The following is a 22,364-nucleotide window of genomic DNA, read 5'->3' on the forward strand; positions in this document are numbered from 1 at the left end:
AATATATTTTACCGTTTCTGCATGAACTTTTCTTTTTTAAATTATAGTATATTAGTACTTCAAACAGATCAACAGTTATCGTGATGTCAACCCATAATTTTACATCACAAAGACTGTAATTCTGCCATTTTTTTTGTTTTTCAGTCATTTTATAAATTTTGCACTGCACAAGATGATTGAACAAATTGCAATGTTTGAATTTGTAAACTCAAAGAATAAAATCCTTTGGTCACAGATTAAATTATTTTTTAAAAAGAAATTTACTCTTAAACACTTTTAGCATATATTCTTTACACGGTCATGTATTTCAAGGAAAATATGCCTATTAAAAACAGTAATTTCTTCACTTTCAATTTTTTTTCAATACTATGACAATTATTAGCCATGAGGTTATACAAACACAAGACCAGATAAGCGTTTTTCATCATTTTCACAGGACTCTTTGGAAAATCCATTAAAACAGTTAAAAGTGACTTAAAATGATCACTTGGTATACATTTAATTTACAGATGCCAGGTTGTGTATTTCACATGCACTCAGGTCAGTAAGGAAGTGCGTCATTACTATTTTGGACTGTGAATTCTTATTTCTGAATTATTTAACTTTTTCCCACATCGAACTATCTTTAGGCAGTTTATACTGTAGCTTAGAATTTTTTTGATTGATGTATTTAATCATCTTTTGGGTTCTTTGGGTCCATATCCCACCTCATGCCCCTACATCATCAACTATTTACCAACAACTCCATGCCAACAACCAATTACCTGACCTGGCCACACATTAGAGAAGGTACAGCGTCATTGACGGTATTTTTTTCCAATGTTGCTGCCCGATGGTCATTTTTGGATTTTTTCATGTCTTTGAGGCTTAATCATGTGCAAATATTCCTTAACCAATGTTGTTGAGACTTGGTACAAAGATAAAGTACTATGGCATACATATGCATGTGTACTAATTTTGTACATTTGCGATATGATCCAATTTTGCTGCAAGGCGGCCATTTTGTTTGCAATTTTTCATGTCTTTGAACCGTAACTCAAACATCCTTGAACCGATAGGATCCAATATGGCTGCAGAACTGCCATTTTGTTGGAATTTTGCATGTCTTTGAAGTGTAATTCAAAGGTCATTACACCCATTTTGTCCAAACTTGGCACAAAGATCAAGCACTATGGCATAAATGTCAATGTACTTCATGACATGTTCCAATATGGCTGCCAGATTGTCATTTTTTTCCAATGTTGCTGCCCGATGGTCATTTTTGGATTTTTTCATGTCTTTGAGGCTTAATCATGTGCAAATATTCCTTAACCAATGTTGTTGAGACTTGGTACAAAGATAAAGTACTATGGCATACATATGCATGTGTACTAATTTTGTGATATGATCCATATGGTCAATAGAAGGCCATTCGATTTCAATTTTGGTGTGATTTTTTTATGTCCTTGAAACATAAACATAGGTCACTGTCCCTCGATGGACTGATTTTGTTCAAACGTGATACGAAGATAAAATACTATGGCTGCATTCTTGTGCACATTAATTTGTTTCATTATATGATCCGAAATGGCTGATGGCTGATTACAACAACATACCCGATCCCATACCATTTCGAAAATTCCACCAAACCATGTGTATAGTATGTGCCGTCACGACACTAGAGGCAGTGAGGGCATCGTTATGTGTGATGTAATCGAAAGTTCCTTCAGTGGTCATTACCGGCAGAGATGAGTCGTTTATTGAACGTTCCTCAGATTACTTTATGATGCAAGTCACAGGCCTGATGCACCTGTTGCATCAATGTCATTCCACAGCGACCTAGACCACAGCTACCTAGACACCAAAGATTATAACAAAATGGACAAGCGGGGACTGTGTCATCAACGATGACTTGTTCTCTACATAACACAGCAGAGCTCTGTCAACTGTTTGGTCGCTTGTTTTTTCAAAAACGCTGGTCAGACAGCTTTAATATTTGGTTTACTAGTCCCTAGGATGACCTTAGTGATATAATTTCATACAGTCAGGAAATACTTAATTTTGTATCCATGTCTATAGTAGCTTCAGGGACTTGGCCCTATGTTTTGATATTGTTGAAAGTAGGCAAATTAATGCCAAAAAAGGCGTTTTTGGTAAAAAATCATCTTCTTCATAACCGCTGGTCAGACAGCTTTGTTCTTTGGTATAGAGGTCCCTAGGGATAACCAGACTTAGATTTGTTCAAATTGTGATGAAATATGCAAATGTGTATTTTTAAGGAATTTTTTTGTCATTTTTGGTCAAAATTTGACTTACATTGTATGTAATTCTTGTACTGTATAAGCCCTATCAATTCACCGAAAAAAAAATAATTAATATGATTTTAAATAATTGAATTAATTAGGAAATCATCAAAGCCAAAATAATTTTAGTGTAGAATTATTAGAAAGTTCAACTTTTTTGACAGTTCAAAGTGAAATGCTTACCATCTTGGAGGATTAAAACATGTAAAAGCAACTTTCCTGAATCCCAACTTTGACATATTCTGAACTGTCACTTATTGTGCCCTGTATGTTATCTAAAAGAAATTGCTCATAACAGTTTGTCAAGGTAGGGTGGTCAAATGAATAGAGATAGAGAAAGTTCTAATTTTCATTTATGGTTGACTTTGTAAGGATAAAATAAAATTACTTTTTGAGGAAAAAAGTGGTCAATTAAAAGAGTGGTCAAAGTGATAGGGTTTTTATGGTAAAGCCGGGCTGTAAGATTCCTCATGTGGTATTTATAGCAATTATGCAATCTGTGTAAACAATGCAGTGAAAGTGTTACATGATTGCTTATAATGCCTTGAACTTCTTAAGTTTTAAACATTTGTCTCTTCTTTGTGCTTTCTCTGATTACCTACAGGCTCAACTTATTCAACAGAACTTATTTGCAATGTAAATTAAATTTGAAAGTTAAAATGTGCTTGGTTAATAGGATGAAAATACTGATAAAGCTGAAGATTCTTTATAATCTGAAAGATATGCTGTTTTTTTATGACATAAATCTTGATAAGCAAGTCTTGTTTACTTTAATTAGAATGTAATTAACTCTCGTTTATTAGCTACTATAGACTAATATAGTCTGTAGAAGTTATTGGGATGGGTATCCGTCCGGCGTCCACCGTCAGTCTGTATGTATGTATGTATGTATGTATGCATGTATGTATGTATGTATGTATGTATGTCTGTCTGTTTGTGAGGCGTCCATCCACTCAAATATCTTGAGAACTGCAGTACTTACTGATTTGATATTTGTTTTGTAGATAAAATATATGATTTTGAGAAACTATTTTTATTAATTTTTTGATATTGTTGAAATGTTGAAAATATAAAAATTAGCGCCAAAAAAGGGCGTTTTTGGTAAAAAATCTTCTTCATAACCACTGGTCAGACAGCTTTTTATTTGGTATACAGGTCCCTAGGGATAACCCAACTTAGATTTGTTCAAATTGTGATGAAATATGCAAATCTGTATTTTTAAGGAATTTTTAGCTCACATTTGGTTATACCAATGTGAGTTTATCGTATAAGCTGAAGTCGATGGCGTCTGTATGTATGTGTGTATGTATGTATGTATGTATGTATGTATGTATGTACGTACAGTATGTCCGTCAACATCAAAAACACGCAAACCGCTGCACGTTTCAGCGTGGTATTTGGTGTGTGGATGCATCCTGGGCACTTGATGGGATTTTGTTCAAATGAAGTCTGCATTGCCAAAATTATGCAAATGAGCTTATAAAGTGTGAAAATGGTCAAGAATTAATAACTTGAGAACCGCTGTTTTGATTGCTTTGAAAATTTGTGTGCAAGTACCTTAGGTGAACCTGATACAGTTTTATGAATATTGTGAAGATATCCTTAATTTCGTATTTTTACTGAATTTTTTGGTGATTTTTCTCATTTTAAGTAAAAATTCTTCTTCTCTGAAACCGCCGGCCCAATCGCTCTCAAATTTGGGTTGAATCTTTGTGAGGGTGTTACTCTTCTAATTTGTTGAAATTATGACAAAATTGGGAAAATTACTATTTTTGAGCAATTTTGTCATTTTTGGTCAAAAAATCTTGAACAGTATTTTCTTTTTAAAACCCCTGGACAGACAGCCTTTATATTTGCTGTACGATGTACAGAGATGACAATAGTTAGATATGTGGAAATTGTCCTGAAATATACAAATTTGTATTTTTAAGACAATTTTGTCATTTTTGGTCAAGAAAACTTGTTCTCAAAATTACTTGTCTGATAGCTTTGTAATTTGGTACAAAAGTCCCGAGGGATGTTATGAGATAAATTTTCTGCTCAAAGTGTTGGGAAACCCCAAATTTTTATATTTTAGGTAATTTTCTTTCGTGACCTTAAATGACCTACACCAACCCAGGATATGTTGTGAGAGAGTTTTGAAAGCTGTGAACATAATTTTGTCATATTTAATATCAATTTGTTGTAAATTTGATCCAGAAAACAAAGCTGAGGTAAATTTTTTCATTGCGAACCAATTTTTGCAACTTTTGCATGTAAGACACACAAGAACTGATGAGAAATTTGGATCCAGGATAATTCCAGATGTCGTAATCCCCCCTACAGTGGAAGGCATTTCACTATCTGTAACTGATTTAAGTGCTGTTTACATTCGAATGATAGCACTCATAGCATTAATTAAAACATCTCCAAGGTTGTAAATACATTTCCTGCCAGCTGGTCTTATGTGAGGGTTGGAACATTTGATATTCAGGAGGGGGTAGGGGATAGAAGATTGATGAGGTAGCTTACTTTTTACCAGATCCCTTGTACATTTTTTCCCACTCTTTATTTTTTCCCCACTCTCCCAACTTTTCTTTTTGTCAAGCTTCTCTGGCTAATTTTTTTGTTGACATTTGCTTATGTATGTAGGATCTGCTTGTCCCATTGCTATAGAAGTTGATATGCATGTTCCTAAAGATGACCTCCTGTACCTAAGTTGCAGACCTTATTTGCTCTTGTCATTCTTGGTTTTCTGGTTTAAATATTTCTTGAATTTAGCAATTCAAACCGAATGTGAGCACATAGTGTCCTTGACGGTATTTTTTCCATTTTTTGTCAGGCCATCCTGAAGTGAGCTATCAAAGATATCCACCTTCTTCATCAATTCATGTGTCACAAAAGCTTATCCTCTACATAACACAGCAGAGCTCTGTCAACTGTTGGGTCGCTTGTTTTTTCAAAACCGCTGGTCAGACAGCTTTAATATTTGGTTTACAAGTCCCTAGGATGACCTTCGTGAGATAATTTCATACAGTCAGGAAATACTTAATTTTGTATCCATGTCTACAGTAGCTTCAGGGACTTTGGCCCTATGTTTAAAGTAACTCCCATATGGTACTAGTAATTTATTTGCAATGTACAGTAATGCATTCTCGCCGTGATAAAGTTCGCCACTTTTCCTCCAAAAGGGAACTGAAAGAGCTCGGGGGAAATGTGCTGACAGATTACGTCATGGTCATAGCAGCAGCGTGTGCAATCACCTGCAGAGTTATACTAGCTCTTGAAACATAAGCAGCTGCTACTAAATTTACGAAAGGGTAAAAACCTGCGGTACCCAATTGTTACATGCCGACCCTAACCTTTTCAAAGCCAAACATGGAAATGAAGAATTAAAAACAAGCGACCTAGCGGCCGATACAGCTCCGATGTGTTTATGTAGAGAATAACTATTTTTGACACATGTTGATGAAGAAGGTGGAAATCTTTGATAGCTCAATGCAGTGGCCAGAAAAAAGTGGCTAAAATAGCTGCAAAAATACACAATTGAAGATTTCATCATACTTTGAATATATCACATCGGATCATCCCTAAGAACATGTCAACCAAAGCTATCAGATGAGTAGTTTTTTGAGAATAAAATCTTCTGACCAAAAATGGCAACAATTGCCCCCCCCCCCCCCCCCCGAAAAAAAAATTGCAGATTTCGTCATTACTTCAAAAGATCACATTTAGTTCATCTATAGAAACCTGTATACCAAATTTCAAAGCTGTTAGACCAGCACTTTTTGAGAAACCTACGTTTTGACCAAAAATGGCTAAAATTGCCCAAAAAATTCAAAATTGCAGATTTCATCATAATTTCAATAAATATAATTTAGTTCATCTATAGAAACCTGTAGACCAATTTCAAAGCAATCAGATGAGTACTTTTTGAGAAACAAATTTTTTGACCAAAAAACAGCAAAATTTGCCTTAAAAAATTCTGCAAATTTCACCACAATTTGAACAAATCTGATGGAGATCACCCCTAGGAACCTCAATACGAAGTTTTAAATCAATCCGACATGCGCTTTCAGAGAAGATGATTTTTTTACCAAAAACAGGAAAAATTGCCCCAAAAATACAATTATGCAAATTTCACCACAATTTGAACAAACTTGAGTGAGGTCACTCCTATGAACCTCCATACCAAATTTCAAAGAAATCTGACTTGCGGTTTCAGAGAAGAAGACCATTGTTGACGGACGGCGACGGACAATCAGCCTATCAGATAAGCTCCGCGTCTCTGACAGTGGAGCTAAAAATTCGGCGAAAATTCAATTCAATGAGAACTATACACCAGTATTCATGTAACTTTCTGCAAGCAATTACTTAAATATGTTTTGGAACTCATTATGAAGATTTGTAGAGGTATTTGGTACAGACAACCGAAAAAACATAGTCTTTCCTAATGAAAACCTCAAGAAACTTAAGCACGCAAGAACAAGAAATAATATCTTAGACCGAAAGTGAGTGCGGCTGCCCCATCGGAAACACACACCAGTAATGCTGGCCCGCTAGTATTACTCGCAGTACGAACCTTATAATGATACACATACTCCGGTATACCGTTACCAATAATGTAACCAGTACCGTGCATGGTATGTCTTTTCTCAGTCCAAATGAGAGGTCAGTGTCAGGCACGGGAGTTTACAGTAATTCCGAGTACAGTGATTTTTACAGTGGACAGTTCGGTACCTTAGTTATCGCTATGATGGTGTTAACGTTCGCCCCAGCCAGCATAGACAGCGAAACAGTTGAGGTACGATATATGGGTCAGAGATTTGCTTTGTACGCTGTTAGGGTGCAACCGCAAAGTTGTCAGGATTTTGCTCAACCATCTGTACAAGGGGATTGCATTAATACACGAGCACAGAAGATTACACAGGAGCACGGTCTCTTCACCGTATAATTCACGCGAAGTACCGCTACTCCAAAATGTTATTGCCCGGGTCCATTTCCTGCGAGTAACACGCGCGGGTTCAGTGTTCGCGGTGACTTTTTTCTTCTCGCGTACGGTATACGCATCAGTCTACTAAAATTGCGTAATGGCTGGATTTGAGTGCGTAATTTCACTTCCGTACTCGATTGATGAAAAAACTGACAGCAAAATACAATGTGCCGTTGAATAAATCTACACTACATATTCGGATTGTACGATGTAACATTATTTTAATGAAAAGAGTTTAACGAACAACTTGAACAATGTGGAAACGTAACAGCGAAGGGTATACATGCGACCGTCAAAACACATCGAACAACCCAAAAGTTAGAGTTATGGCAGCTAATCCAGACACTTCTGCAGTGTTCAAAATTTATCGGGATTCCGACGAGCTCTACCGATGAATAATTTTTTCACGGACTCGTAGAGCAAAGTTGAAAGAAAACAGATTTGTCTGCTTCGACGCCATGCTGCATGTGTTCTTGATCAAAATTTGGGAACAGCGAGACGCGATGATCGTGCACGGTTGGCATTTATATAAGTTGCCGCGTCAATCACTCACTTTGTGTTATAAGTTTCAGAAAGTATCGCTTGCCTGAAAATTAGCAAAGTAATTCATAGGCACAGCTGACATGATAACGTGCCTAACGTGATAACGTGTGAACTACGATGCCGATTTTTCAGACAACGCCCAGAGAATCCGAAACTTTTCACACAAAATGAGTGATTGACAGAAATGTGTTACAACAAATTTCGTCTGGTTGTCGCCTAAGCTCAGTCCTGGGGAGTGCAGGGAGTGCTTTCGGTCTTATTCTTTGCGTATAGAAAACGCATAACAATGAACAAAATGCGTAGATAGTCAATTTCAATGCGTAAATATGCACGATTTTTGCGTAAACGCGAACTCTGGGGTTATATAAATTTCAGGGTAATTGTAAGTTTCCTAGATCTGTTCCTAATTCTCTTCATACCTAGAACAATATCTTTGCCCAGTCTTAACGAAATTGTTCCTCATGTTTAATGGGACTTCGCTGTACATCAAACAACAAGCCAGTGTTCCAAAGTTTGTTCTCAGTGCATGGCACTCTCACTTACCTGTTATGCACAGTAAAAGACTTGTGCTCACACTATACCTGCGCAAGTGAGTTAAGGCAGGGGTCCATTATTTTTAAAGTAATGCTACCAAATCATACATGTTTAAGGTATTGTTGTAAAGATATTTTAAGCCTTAGTTTAGGAATAGCAAAAGTTTAGGAAAAAATTGCGATCTACAAGTTGGAATTTTCGAAAGAAATCTGGTCGCTTTGTGCGCGATCGGGCCATCTCGCAAGCAATCCAAAAGGTCATGACCCCGTCGCCTGTTACTGAAACAATTTGTAATTTTAAGTTGAAAGTGGCTGCACACATCATCCCGCTTGTCTTGTTTGTGCTTTTATGTGTTTTCTGTCTATATCGGGTAAGGTTGTTAGTGAGAAAATTAACAAATTGCTTGTTATAGCCATGGTGAGACGCGGAAGTATGTCGCAGACCATCTTGACCTTTTGACCCCCACGTTTCCTACAAGTTCGTTCCTTAGTGGCTTATATAAACATTGAGGTACCAAATGTATCTCCATGACATAAGCACATCTCTTCCCTAAGTTTATATTGTATCTATGTTGTTGATCTCTGCATTCTTCTTGCAGGGAAGCAAGAATACTCATGTTTGGATCGTTTTGTGTCCGACTCTGTTCATTAACCCTTGTCACCTCGTGCCTTATGCTGTGGACTTTGGCCTCAGGATGGCTGATGTATGGATTTCGTTTGTACGCGATGATCGACCTGTTCTATGTGTTCGAAGTTCCACACAGAACTTATGGGCTATCTTTTGTTGTGAACACTAGTGTGTCCTTTGTCACTTCGTTGGCTCGATGATGTTCCAGTTAGGAACTTTGTTTGTGATATGATTTTAGAGATTTTCTGTTGTTATCTCATGTGTGGGCAGTGTTGTTTTATTAATATTCATGAGCCCTAATGCATATTCATGCTAACATTTGACGCCCATGCCTTAACCTACTTGCGTGGCAGCAACGTTATAACGTATTCGAAGACGATAAAAGAGAGAGAGTAAAAGTCCTTTAATTCCACAGTGTGATTAATTTCAAGGTGGAGATGGATGGGTCTTTTGCACTATCATGACAAATAGTAATATGGTCTTCATCTCAGTGGTAGTGAAGTGTAAAAGATAGATGTAATCATCAAATAATCAAGCATAGCAAAAAGTGATAGCGATAACAATATTGTAGATGTAAAATATACACTTTAAGCAATTCTTGTAAAATGCCCATTCGGTATTCATTCAAGTGTAAAATATAGGTCACTGCATGAGTTCAAGGTCATTGCATTAGGTAAAGCATTCCAGGGGAAAGCATGAACGTCGAGAGATATACTATACATTTATCACAATATTTTTCACCATTCAAACCGACAAAAATGATGGATACTTTTATTTTTCCAATATCGATGACCATAAAAATAAAAGAATAACGGGGATGCCAGATCCACATAAGAGTGCCCGCGGAGTTTGACATGGGTACCATTTAACCCACCCAGAACCAACCATACTAACTCGCCCGATACCAACTCGCCCGATACTCTATCTCGCCCGACACCAATTTTCACGAGTTCCTGATAACTCATTGACGCCAGGTAACTTCTGACTACAGTCCCTCTTTGGTCTGCCAGACGCACACATACATCTATCGATCTGTAATGTGTATTAAACAATGTCACAGAAAGACACTTCGAAATTCACGGCCTACTGATAACAATTGCGCCGACATTTATCTGATCAATGGATAAGCATGCCGTTGACTGCCAAAACAAAGAGAAAATCAGACACATTACGAACTGTAGTCTGCAAAATTTCACACATTTTAAATGTTATGAAAAGACACATAGTTGGGTGACAATTTTGAGCAGATGACGTTTTCAAATGTAAAGAATAAACGATCATGTTGGCAATCATCAATAATATCAGTACCATATACCAACCCTTCAATATATTTACATAAAAACATAATAATGTATATTAAGCTTTTAACCCTTCCACTGGGTTTAAAAGTCGTTAAAGTCAAAACCAGCCCGTAAAAGGTAGGAACCTCGTCTGAAAGCATCACAGCTATGCACCCAAAGCTAAATACCGGTATTGTGTGACACCACAAGTAAAATATTGATTAAACACTACAGAATATGAAGTAGCAGCTGCATTGTGTTACCCAGACAAGATCTTTTATTAATTTGTCTTTGTTTGTTGCTTGTATTCCTCTTTGGCACTAAAAGGTGAAAACTCTGTAACGAGCGAAAAAATTGCTTTCGAAGTTTTGTTTCATCAGATATGATTGTGTTGTTGTTTTTGAATGAAAGTTAAACTGCACAAACAACTAATTTTGAATATACATCGGGCAACAAGCTTCCACCTCACGAGATATGACTTGCCAAATCAGAGTGTGTATACAGCTCCGTCATTAGCAACCAGCATGTGATCAAAACACATTTAAAAAGAAAAATTTACAAAAAAAAACACATCACCCTACCGTTTAGATAAAATAAATACGGTTTTCAACTAAATGAAATTGTTTTGAGGTACAACAAGAACATTAAAAACTACATTGCTAACAACACAAGACATATAACATTGATGTCATGTGATATTCTGAATTCGCATCTGCATGCATTCGGTAACCGCACTGGCCTGGTTTGCTCATGACGTCCGTTCAGTAATGACAATCAACGTAAACACGTACAAAAGTTATGCAAATCAAATATGTCACACGGTTCATGAACTCGACGGAGTCATTGCATAGAGCATCCCACGTTCAAAAAATCGATCATCGCGTGGAGTCTCACACATGCACGTTCAAGTAAACGATTTTACGAACTTGAATAGTTTCACCCTTTTGGGGACAATGTTTTTATTCAGGTAACGTCTAATACGTCTAAATTGAACTTTCGATACCGTGGATCTTTGATAACTGAACGAGTTTGATTAATGTTGAATCACGGTCCCTCTAGGGACTGTGGTTGGTCCCTCTAGGGACTGTGGTTGAACGTACGGGAGTTGTACGTCAACTAAGTTTAGCCAAGCTGATGGGACTTCAAACAAATGAAGTTCAAGTAATTTGCAGTGCTAGGGCTTACATACGTACCGCCATGGATGTAGGCCTACAAAAATAGCACTGCTAAACGGCGTTGCTTGACAAAACGTCAGCATTTTATGGCGATCAGCGCAAAAATGATCTGAGAATTTTCCTGTACAGCTGCAATAGTCCATATACACATTAATTCCAAATGCAGAGCGATTTTCCGTAGCGGCACACACCCTGTCGCGTCGCGGCTATGATTATCGATGCATGCAGAGCTGTAAAATCCGTCGGTATGTCGGTCAAATTATAGTTTTCTTGATTATTTCATGGTGAATTTGCCAATTGCATTCGCAGTATTGCTATCACTCTGTAAACTACGCTAACAACGCAAGGCATAACTTGATGTCGTGTGATAAACGCATAAATATTTCTAGTTTATTCTGTGCTTACACACCCACCTTTCTGTTTGCTCAAAGTTCAATACCTACCATGTTCTGTAATCTTGAATTTAGAGCTAGCTTCGGACTTCAAACAATTATATCAGCAGAGTATTTTATTGAACTGAGCTATGTAACATAATGCTTTCTTTATTGAACGTTCATGGAGTTCATTAACATAAATATCTTATCGTAGACTTGCTTCAAGCATGGAGGAAGGTACCTAAATGCTTCAAGTCTGTTGGCGTATATCAAATATCAAAACATAGTAAATTTAAGGTATAAACTTCGCCTGCCCGGTTTGCATGTCGGGTTAGTGGTAAGCTGTTATCGTGGGGTGAACGATTTGCCTCATGTGCTGTTGACTCAAATGGCGAGTTAAACGTCGTAATCCATCGATATTGTGACTGAGTACTAGTATGAACATCGCCTTGGAAAAGAAGGTGCGTCATAGCATGGATGTAATACATGGATGTAATACATCCATGGTAATAGTCACTGTTAGGAAATATATTCTTGTATTACGTCATTATTAACAGTGTCTTACTATAGATACTCTGATAGCATTCATGCAGCTGTCGACAATCAGCTTGAACGATTGTTTACAAAACTTCTCAGAATCACTACGTGATAGAAAGGCAACAACATTTAGCAAGCAAATCACTTTTGGTTTGAATTTACGTTTGGCGATCGTAATATTCTGATCACGTCGCTGTCGAGTGTAGAGTACAGAGGTCACGGGACAGGTCACGAGACTTCAAGGACACTGCAGTTGATGATCATACGAACACCAAACCTCCAGGCACAAATTAAGAAATTCATGCAAGAAATTTATTATTTATGCCCTTGAAAAGACGTTTTTACTTCTCTGTTTTTACATTCAACTCTGTGACCTGACCTCTCATGTGTATTTCCATCTCAAAGGATGACAATGTTTACTTGTTTTCAACGTTCTATTGGCATAGACATGTCAAATATTCGAGTTCATGACCCGTTCTTGTGATCGAAAGTGTCCAATAATCAGTCGATGACTCTATTTTTAGTTGAATTATTCTTTCAGAAGTATCCGTATTTCCTAAGATTTGTAGGCGCAAACGACAATAAAATCGAGATGTCAACTGTTCGCCGAACTGATCGCATAGCGTAGTACACTGTCTATTACCCCGTGCTGCACCGAGCATAGCACCATGTTCAGTTCAGTTCAGTATGGTTGTTCCAGCCGTTGTATGTCGGCTCTATAAAAACACGTACAAAACATAAATACAAACATAAATAAAAGAACTATATTCCCCAGGCCCTGGATTGTTTTTACGATGAAACAGATGATTCACGTATTTTGACCAGTGTTCAGAAAGTTTTTTTTTTTATTCAAACTACAAAGAAATGCGTCGGTGGTAGTTTGTAATTTCATTGCTTTCTTTGTCGAGTGCAAGGACATTCAAGCTGCTATCAAATGCAGACGAAAATAAGACAACAAATTTTCCCCAATGCGATGCCGATATTTGCTATGGAATGGCTCTGCCGATGCGCGACCAGTTTTATTTACCGATCGCGCGCAAATCGAACAAATTTTGGGTATCGTAATTAATTTGAACTTTACATTTGATAAATCATCGACTATTTTTGTGGCATCGATTACACTTCAGACATGTTCGGGGATGTTCATGAAAGGCACTTTTTTGTTGCAATATTTTACAGGCGGCAGTGAACATAGGAAACAGTGACAAAGCACTCTCTTCATTTGACTGAGACGTACTCTCTCTCTCTCTCTCTCTCTCTCTCTCTCTCTCTCTCTCAAATAAACTGGTTTTAGTAGAGCCGTTCTTGCAATTTACCACTGCACCAGCGGTATTACCGCGATCGCTACTAGTAATAAGAATCAATAGAGGTGTGAATGTTTCACCTTCAGTCCGCAGTAAAGACTTTATCAGGATTATTTACGGAACCCTGAGCAGCGGCAATCCATGGAGACTGAACTACAATACATCGTTTGATGTGTTGATTCGTACATTCCATGGCATACACGTCACCATAGTAGAATGACAGGCGATATTTTCTCTTTTCCGAGGAAGTATTATGACTAGAAACAACAGCAAATTCACAGGTTGCTACACTGTGCGCTTGCACCCTCATAATATATGGACGTTTTTGCTTGCATTGGTTTCATGTCCGATTTACATGCTTTCCGTAAAGTTTTCAGGACAGACAATGGTTCGAAATGCGTAGTTTGCACAGTTGAGAGAACATTACTAACGCCCTGCCCTGACTGAAAATTAAGATTACAATGATAAAAGACAGGTGCATGGAGAAACGCAAGTCAATGCACTGCTGAGGCTTGACAGTGAACTCTGCGGTCATAAGTGACCGTTCGTGTACCCTGTCTGACCTTGCTCCAAGTATAGGGCCTAATCAACAAGATAAAGTAATGATCAATGACGTAAAGAAATGTAAAATATTCACACATACTCAAAAAGAAGTAGTAGTTAGTGCACTCAATCGGGACTCAAAACACAAGTAAAGTGAATCACTTCATAGGGCAACAAAGTATAAGGTCAACACAGATTATGGTACCAGACAATAGATGGCGCATAACTCAACTTTACAGACAAACAACATGTCCTTCTCAACACTCGCTCCACATGTACAGATTTAAATACGCGATGTGTGGAACGTGTCGGTTTCTTTGAACTCGAGGCAAGATTTCCGCGCACACGCTATCTCCACGAGATGAGCACGATAATTTCCCTCGCGTTTACTGTGGTAATTGTTAAGTTTTCCGATTCCGGTAGGGTACATTTAATTTACAGGTCAGCAGGGGTGTGTCCATACTACCTCTAGTGTTATATACTTCTGCATAATTTTAATCATCCTTTGGGTTCTTTCAGTCTATATCCCACCTTATGCCGCTACATCATCAACTACTTGCCAACAAGTTACCTCCATGCCAACAACCATGCATTTACCTGACCTGGCCACATATTCATTGGCTGTGAGATGCAGGGTGGATTAGTATTTATTTATGTAAATTACATCGATGAGCATTGTTTTCTTATTAATATTGTATGCAAATGATCCCTTATCAATGCAGAATATCATAGTTGCATCTTGCATGGTATACTCACACTGGAAAAGCTACAGTATCATTATCGTGATATTTTATCATGTATTTCTTACAGAAGACATTTAATTTAAAATGTTGAATGTGAGATGTATTTCTTCAACAGAGAACAGTATTCAGTGATCTTGGACAAGGAGTATTAAAGAATGCTTGGGAGGGATATAATGCAGCATTATTTGCGTATGGCCAAACTGGATCTGGAAAGAGCTACTCCATGACAGGTTATGGACCTAATAAAGGAATTGTACCAATAACATGTGATGAATTATTCAAGGCCATTGATGAAAATGAAGATGATAAGAAACAACTTCAAGTCACATATAGTATGCTAGAAATTTACAATGAACAGGTAAGAAAATATGGCAAAAAAAATTTCTCGGAAGTCAAAGACATTGCCAAACTTTTCATACAGCAAAATTTTGAAGCAATGTAAGACTGTATGACTAGTACAATAGATAGCTTTGTGAACAATATCAGAATGGAAAATGTTCATAGGGTTTATTTAAGGTAGTGAAAGACTTAAGTGTAGTGAAAGATTTTTGCTCAAACTTTTCACAAGGAATCTCTTTCAAAATCAGTAAGAATGAAACTTAAGGAGTCATTGTGCAAATTTTGCAATTGGAGAAACAAATTACCCATCCAAGATGGCTGCCATCCCTCTGTTAACTCTATGGAAAAAAAAAAAAAAATTTTGGATTTTCAAAAGACTGAGACAGTGAAAACTTCTTACACCAAGAGCTTTACATTGAGCCTCAAAAAGCAGTAGATCAGAAAAGTTTGAAAATCTGAATATCTGTCCCTAAGATGCATTCTAACTTAAAATTTGTTAAGTATTTTCAAGTGTTTTCAAAGTCCTTGTTCTTAGTAGATATTATTAGTCCCCACGGACACCGTCCGGGGGGACTTATAGGTTTGGTCATGTCTGTGCGTGTGTGCATGCATGCGTCCGTCCGTGCGTCCGTCCGTTCACGCAGATATCTCAGAGATGCCTGGAGCGATTTGATTCAAACTTACTACAAGGATTACTTCATATGTCATACATATGCACATCGATTTGTTTTGTGATATAATGCAATATGGTCGCCAGGCGGCCATACGATTTTTTAATGTACAGAGCCATAACTCGCCCATGTCTCAACCGATTTTATTCATAGTTGGTACAAGGACATTGACCTATGTCATACATTTGCTTCTCGATTTGTTTTGTGATATGAGCCAATATTACCGCCAGGCGGCCATTTTATTACAATTTCAATTACAGAGCCATAACTCAGACATGTTTCAACACACACACGTGAGCATATGTTGCAGCTATGTCTGTCTGTGTGTCTGTCTGTGTGTTTGTCTGTCTGTCTGTCTGTCTGTCTGTCTGTTGGTCCAATATCTCAAAAACGGCTAATCAGATAAGAATCAAATCTGGTACATATATTCAGTTAGCAAATGGCAAGAACTGATTAGATTTTGGTGGGTGTGGCTTGCATACTTTTTGCTCATTTGCATAATTAATGATTTTAGAAAAAAACGGATACACATTAAAAATGACTACACACAATTTGATGAGATTTGCTACAAATGTAGATCACACCAAGAAAGTCTTTAAGCATTTTTACTTCAGCCAATTCTGAATTTGCATATTTAATGAACTTTCCCAATTAGGGATACATATCTGAATTAACTTGATTGTAGTTGTTGAAACTTGCTATATACATCAAAGACACTATAATACAATATTATTGAAAGTTATTAAGCATTTTCTCTTCAGCCAATTCCTAATTTGCATATTTAATGAACTTTCCTAATTAGAGATATCTGAATTGACTTGACAAAAGTTGACAAACTTGCTACATATATTGCAGATACCATGATACAACATTATTGACAATCATTAAGCATTTTTACTTTAGTCAATTCCTAATTAACATATTTAATGAACTTTGCTTATTGGGGATATATACTGGGATTTACTTGATCAAAGTTGGCAAAACATGCTATGTACATTGATGATTATACCTGGTTAAAACAATATCGAAAGTCATTTCACATTTTCATGTCAGCTAATTTATAATTTGCATATCTAATGAGCTTTCACAGCTCGGCATATATGGCTTGAAGGACTTGGCCAACGGTAATTACACTTGCTATATAAAAAGGTGATACAATGACAACAGTCAAAGAACTTTAATATTTTTATTTCAGCTAATTACATATTTGTTTACTTCATGACCTTTTAGAATTAATCGGCGGTGATCACTGTTCATTATGTTGATCATAATACTTTCAGTGAAGTTGCAAACATGTGGCAAAGGTTGAAATTTACAGATAACTGCAATTATAATGAAACACGTGAGCATTTTCAGTCCATATCTGGTATTACAATTTTTTCACGTACAGAGCCATAACTCAGACATGTTTCAACCAATTTTATTCAAAGTTGGTACAAGGACATTCACCAATGTCATAGATATGCACCTTGATGTGTTTTGTGATACAATCCAATATGGCTGCCGTGCGGCCATTTTTTAATGATTTTTTCATGTACTGAGCCATAACTAAGGCATATGTCACCTGATTTTATTCAAAGTTGGTACAAATACATTGACCCATGTCATACATACGCACCTTGATTTGTTTTTTAATACAATCCAATATGGCCGCCGGGCAGCCATTTTTTTACGATTTTGTCATGTACAGAGCCATAACTCAGACATGTTTCAACCGATTTTATTCAAAGTTGGTACAAGGACTATAACCAATATCATAGATATGCACATCAATTTGTTTTGTGATACAATCCAATATGGCTGCCGTGCAGCGATTTTTTTACGATTTTTTCATGTACAGAGCCATAACTCAGACATATATCAAGCGAATTTATTCAAAGTTAATACAAGGAGATTGACCTATGTCATACATATGCACCTTGATTTGTTTTGTGATACGATCCAATATGGTCGCCAGGCAGCCATTTTATTGCGATTTTTTCATGTACAGAGCCATAACCCAGGCATATCTCAACCGATTTTATTCAAAGTTGGTACATGGATGATTGACTTATGTCATACACATACCTGTTGATTTTTTAAACAGAAAGATCTAATATCGCTGCGTGGCGGCGATTTTGTTACAATTTTTTCACGTACAGAGCCATAACTCAGACATGTTTCAACCAATTTTATTCAAAGTTGGTACAAGGACATTGACCAATGTCATAGATATGCACCTTGATCCAATATGGCCGCCAAGCAGCCATTTTATTGCGATTTTTCATGTACAGAGCCATAACCCAGGCATATCTTAACCGATTTTATTCAAAGTTGGTATATGGATGATTGACTTATGTCATACATATACCTGTTGATTTTTTAAACAGTAAGATCAAATATCAATGCGTGGCAGTGATTTTGTTACAATTTTTTCACGTACAGAGCCATAACTCAGACATGTTTCAACCGATTTTATTCAAAGTTGGTACAAGGACATTGACCAATGTCATAGATATGCACCTTGATTTGTTTTGTGATACGATCCAATATGGCTGCCAGGCACCCATTTTATTGCGATTTTTTCATGTACAGAGCCATAACCCAGGCATATCTCAACCGATTTTATTCAAAGTTGGTACATGGATGATTGACTTATGTCATACATATACCTGTTGATTTTTTAAATAGTAAGATCAAATATCGCTGCGTGGCGGCGATTTTGTTACAATTTTTTCACGTACAGAGCCATAAGTCAGACATGTTTCAACTGATTTTATTCAAAGTTGGTACAAATACATTGACCTATGTCATACATATGCACCTTGATTTGTTTTGTGATACAATCCAATATGGCCGCTGGGCGGCCATTTTATTACAATTTTGTCATGTACAGAGCCATAACTCTGACATGTTTCAACCGATTTTTTGCTCACGTGTTGACACACGTGGGCATATGTCGCAGCGATGTCTGTCTGTCTGTGTGTCTGTCTGTTTGTCTGTCTGTCTGTCTGTCTGTCTGTCTGTCTGTGTGTCTGTCTGTCTGTGTACTCAATTTGTCAAAAACGGCTCATCAGATCAGAATCAAATCTGGTACATAGATTTAGTTTGCAAATGGCAAGAACTGATTAGTTTTTGGTGGGTGTGGCTTGCTTACTTTTCGCTCATTTGCAAAATTAATAATTTTAGAAAAAACTGATATATATTGACAACGACTGCACACAATTTGATGAGATTCGCTACAAATGTTGATCACACCAAGATATATCAGCTTTGAAAGATATTAAGGGGTGACGTGAAAGATAACTACTAATTTGCATGTTTAATGAAATTTCCTAATTAGGTGTATATATCTGAATTTACTCGATCAAAATTGACGAAACTTGGTATGCATATTGAAGATACTATGATTTAACCTTACTGAAAGTAATTAAGCATTTTTACTTCATCCAAATCCTAATTTGCATATTTAATGACTTTTTGAAATTAAGGATTTAAATTTGAAGTTACATGACCGAAATTGATGAAACTTGCTATGTACATTAAAAATACTATGATAAAACATTATTAAATGTCATTCAGCATTTTTACATCAGCCAATTCCTAATTTGCATATTTTATGAACTTTCCTAATTAGGGGTATTTATCTGAATTGACCCAACCAAAGATGATGAAACTTGCTATGTACATTAAAGATACTATGATAGAACATTATTGAAAGTCACTGAGCATTTGAACTTTAGCCAATTCCTTATTTGCATATTTAATGAACTTTCATAATCAGGGATATTTATCTGTATTGACTAAACCAAAGTTTACAAAACTTGCTATGTACATTAAAGATGCTATGATACGACATTATTGAAAGTGATTAAGCATTTTTACTTCATCCAGCTCCTAATTTGCATATTTAATGAATTTTTGAAATTAGGGATATATATTTGAATTTACATGACCAAAATTGATGAAAATTGCTATGTACATTAAAGATACTATTATGTGGGCTAACATTATAAAGCATTTTTGCTTCAGCCAATTCCTAATGTGTATATTTAATGAACTTTCCTAATTAGGGATACATGCTTGGATTTATTTGATCAAAGTTGGCATAACATGCTATGTTTATTGATGATAATACCAGGTTATACCAATATTGCCAATATTGAAAGTCATTTCGCACTTAAGTTTTCATGTCAGCTAATTAATAGTTTGCATATCTAATGAACTTTCAAAGTTTGGAATATATAGTTTGAAGGACTTGACCAAAGGCAATTACACTTGCTATATAAAGTGGTGATACAATGACAGCAGTCAAAGAAATTAATTAAACCTATTTCAGCTAATTGTGTATTTGAATACTTAATGACTGATAGAGTTTAATCTGTAGTGAATATTCAGTGTTCGAAATAATCGGTGGCAATGGTGGCATTTGCCACCAAAAACTGTCAATCTGCCACCAAATTTTTTTCTGGTGGTATTTTTCTGCCACTAAATTTTGGATCATCATGTATCAATCCAACGGCTTGAATGAAGGAAAACTGAAGGAACACGCGTTGTCTGACGGCGGAAAAACTCATTAGCAAAAAAAAACCAAACTAATTGCGACATTTTGGCATGAATGAAAACAGCGTGAATCCAAACTTGTGATTGGCTAATCTCCCTATCGATGACAGCAGCTTTTGTACACTTGACATGTTGTTGCCCTATATGATAGCCGCATATGCAGTCATAGGGCACAAGATAAAGCATGTTGTGACATTTTGAAAACAAAGCCAAACTGCAGCCATCATTAAATAATAATAAATAATTGCAATAGGGCCGTTCACAGTTTACGTCACTGTTCTCTCATAATATGCAAAAATAAATATTTGTCCGCATTTTTAGATTACGCTTTTGAAAATTACGCATGCAAGAACGACGAAAATACATCTCAGTGGGTGACTGCTAGTGTAACAGTGAATACTAAAAAACATATTCACGACTCAGAGTACAACCTGCAAAAACAGCCACGCATGCAACATTGATAAAATTTGTCCGCATTTCAAGCTGCGTGTCCGATGTCGCGCGCGTACAGCTATATTTAGTAACAAACCTGTAACCGTGAACAGCGCTATTCATTAGCCAGTACAGGGCTCAAAAATTCCTATCGCCCGACGACCGTGGCTAGTGAACTTTGCGTTCGGGCAAGTAAAATCAATATGCTTCCCGTCCGACGGGCAAGTGCACCAGCGGTTGACTTGAATCAACTAAGCTCTGGACAATTCAAGCTTGAAAACGTATTTCATTAGGTCTGTACACGCCTACAATCATTGTAAGTCCTTCAACTCTCAGAAGTTTTTTCTGAAAACCCTTGAAAATCCGCCCGACATCGCAAAATAATCGTTCTTGCTGTTGTAAAACACAAAAAGTCGTAAAAATAGAGTTTTGCGACATGTTCTCTCCGACGACACGGAGTGAACTCACTGTTTTGTATGTGTGCCGTAAAGTGGTATGCTCTTGACAGTGGTTGCCATTCTCTTTGTGCAAGTGTATGACTCGTATGACAATCGATCGGCTTCACGGTCGTTGCACCATGTGCTTGGTTAAAATGGATGTAAACTTATTCGAAGCCATGGATCTCGGCAATGCTTACTGTTCAACGTAATTAAATCAACACCCAGTTGAAAAGTACAAGTTTACATCATAGTCGAAACGGGCTCAGTCGACCAAGGAGGCCACATATTGCAGCTACGTAGTGTGTGAGATGCAGATAGTTTCAAATTACGTGACCTTGGTTGTTAGGGATCGGCTCTCACTTACAGAAAACAAATCTGCACTGAAGAGTAACGAAAATGAAACTTGAATCTGCTCTCTTGACGAATACATTTATCAAAATAAAACAGCTGTGCTCAGTGAACAAACATGTAAACAGGTAAAAGGGTTGAAGATGTACATGTGCGTATGCATTGGCAGATATTAGTTGTCTGTGATCTCAGCTTGATAATAAAGAGCAGCAGCCAGCCATGCACATTGTAAATCACACAATCTTATTACTCTTATGCAAAGATTTTATTAATTTGGATTAGGTTGTGGAAAAATTCCAAATTCAAAGATGTTTTCTTGATGACCAAATCTACAGAAAAGACTTAAGTATTCTCACATTTCTTTTGCGACATTTCAGATTTGGTAATGGTCCTTCATTTTAACAAGATGTAGTTCATGTTTGAATTTGTTTTTTCCCTCTTTGAATTCACTTCATATGGCCAAACTCTTGCCCTCTGTTACAAATTACTGGTACAGCTATCAGAAATTTAGGGCAAGTAATTTTTCCTCTCGGGCAAGTAAAAATGAAATTCACGTGTCCCACGGTTAGTAAGTTTGAAAACAATTTTCAAGGCCTGCAGTATGGGTTGACTTTTTGTGACGTGTACTCACCATATTTTCAAGAATTTATAAATAAGAATGAGTATGTGGCAATGACA

The 22,364-nt window shown here is 36.8% G+C and overlaps 1 protein-coding gene across 3 annotated transcripts in view; it reads left to right on the forward strand.

Moving 5' to 3' along the window:
• LOC139144565 (kinesin-like protein KIF28P) overlaps positions 1 to 22,364 on the forward strand; it is a 503,294-nt gene that overhangs the window by 84,062 nt on the left and 396,868 nt on the right. For all 3 annotated transcript variants that reach the window (XM_070715275.1, XM_070715274.1, XM_070715276.1), the window contains exon 3: positions 15,030 to 15,272. In XM_070715275.1, coding sequence (XP_070571376.1) covers positions 15,030 to 15,272 — 243 coding nt within the window. The remainder of the gene's footprint in view (positions 1 to 15,029; positions 15,273 to 22,364) is intronic.

Source organism: Ptychodera flava, chromosome 11 (genome assembly GCF_041260155.1).
Source record: "Ptychodera flava strain L36383 chromosome 11, AS_Pfla_20210202, whole genome shotgun sequence".
Taxonomy (NCBI): domain Eukaryota; kingdom Metazoa; phylum Hemichordata; class Enteropneusta; family Ptychoderidae; genus Ptychodera; species Ptychodera flava.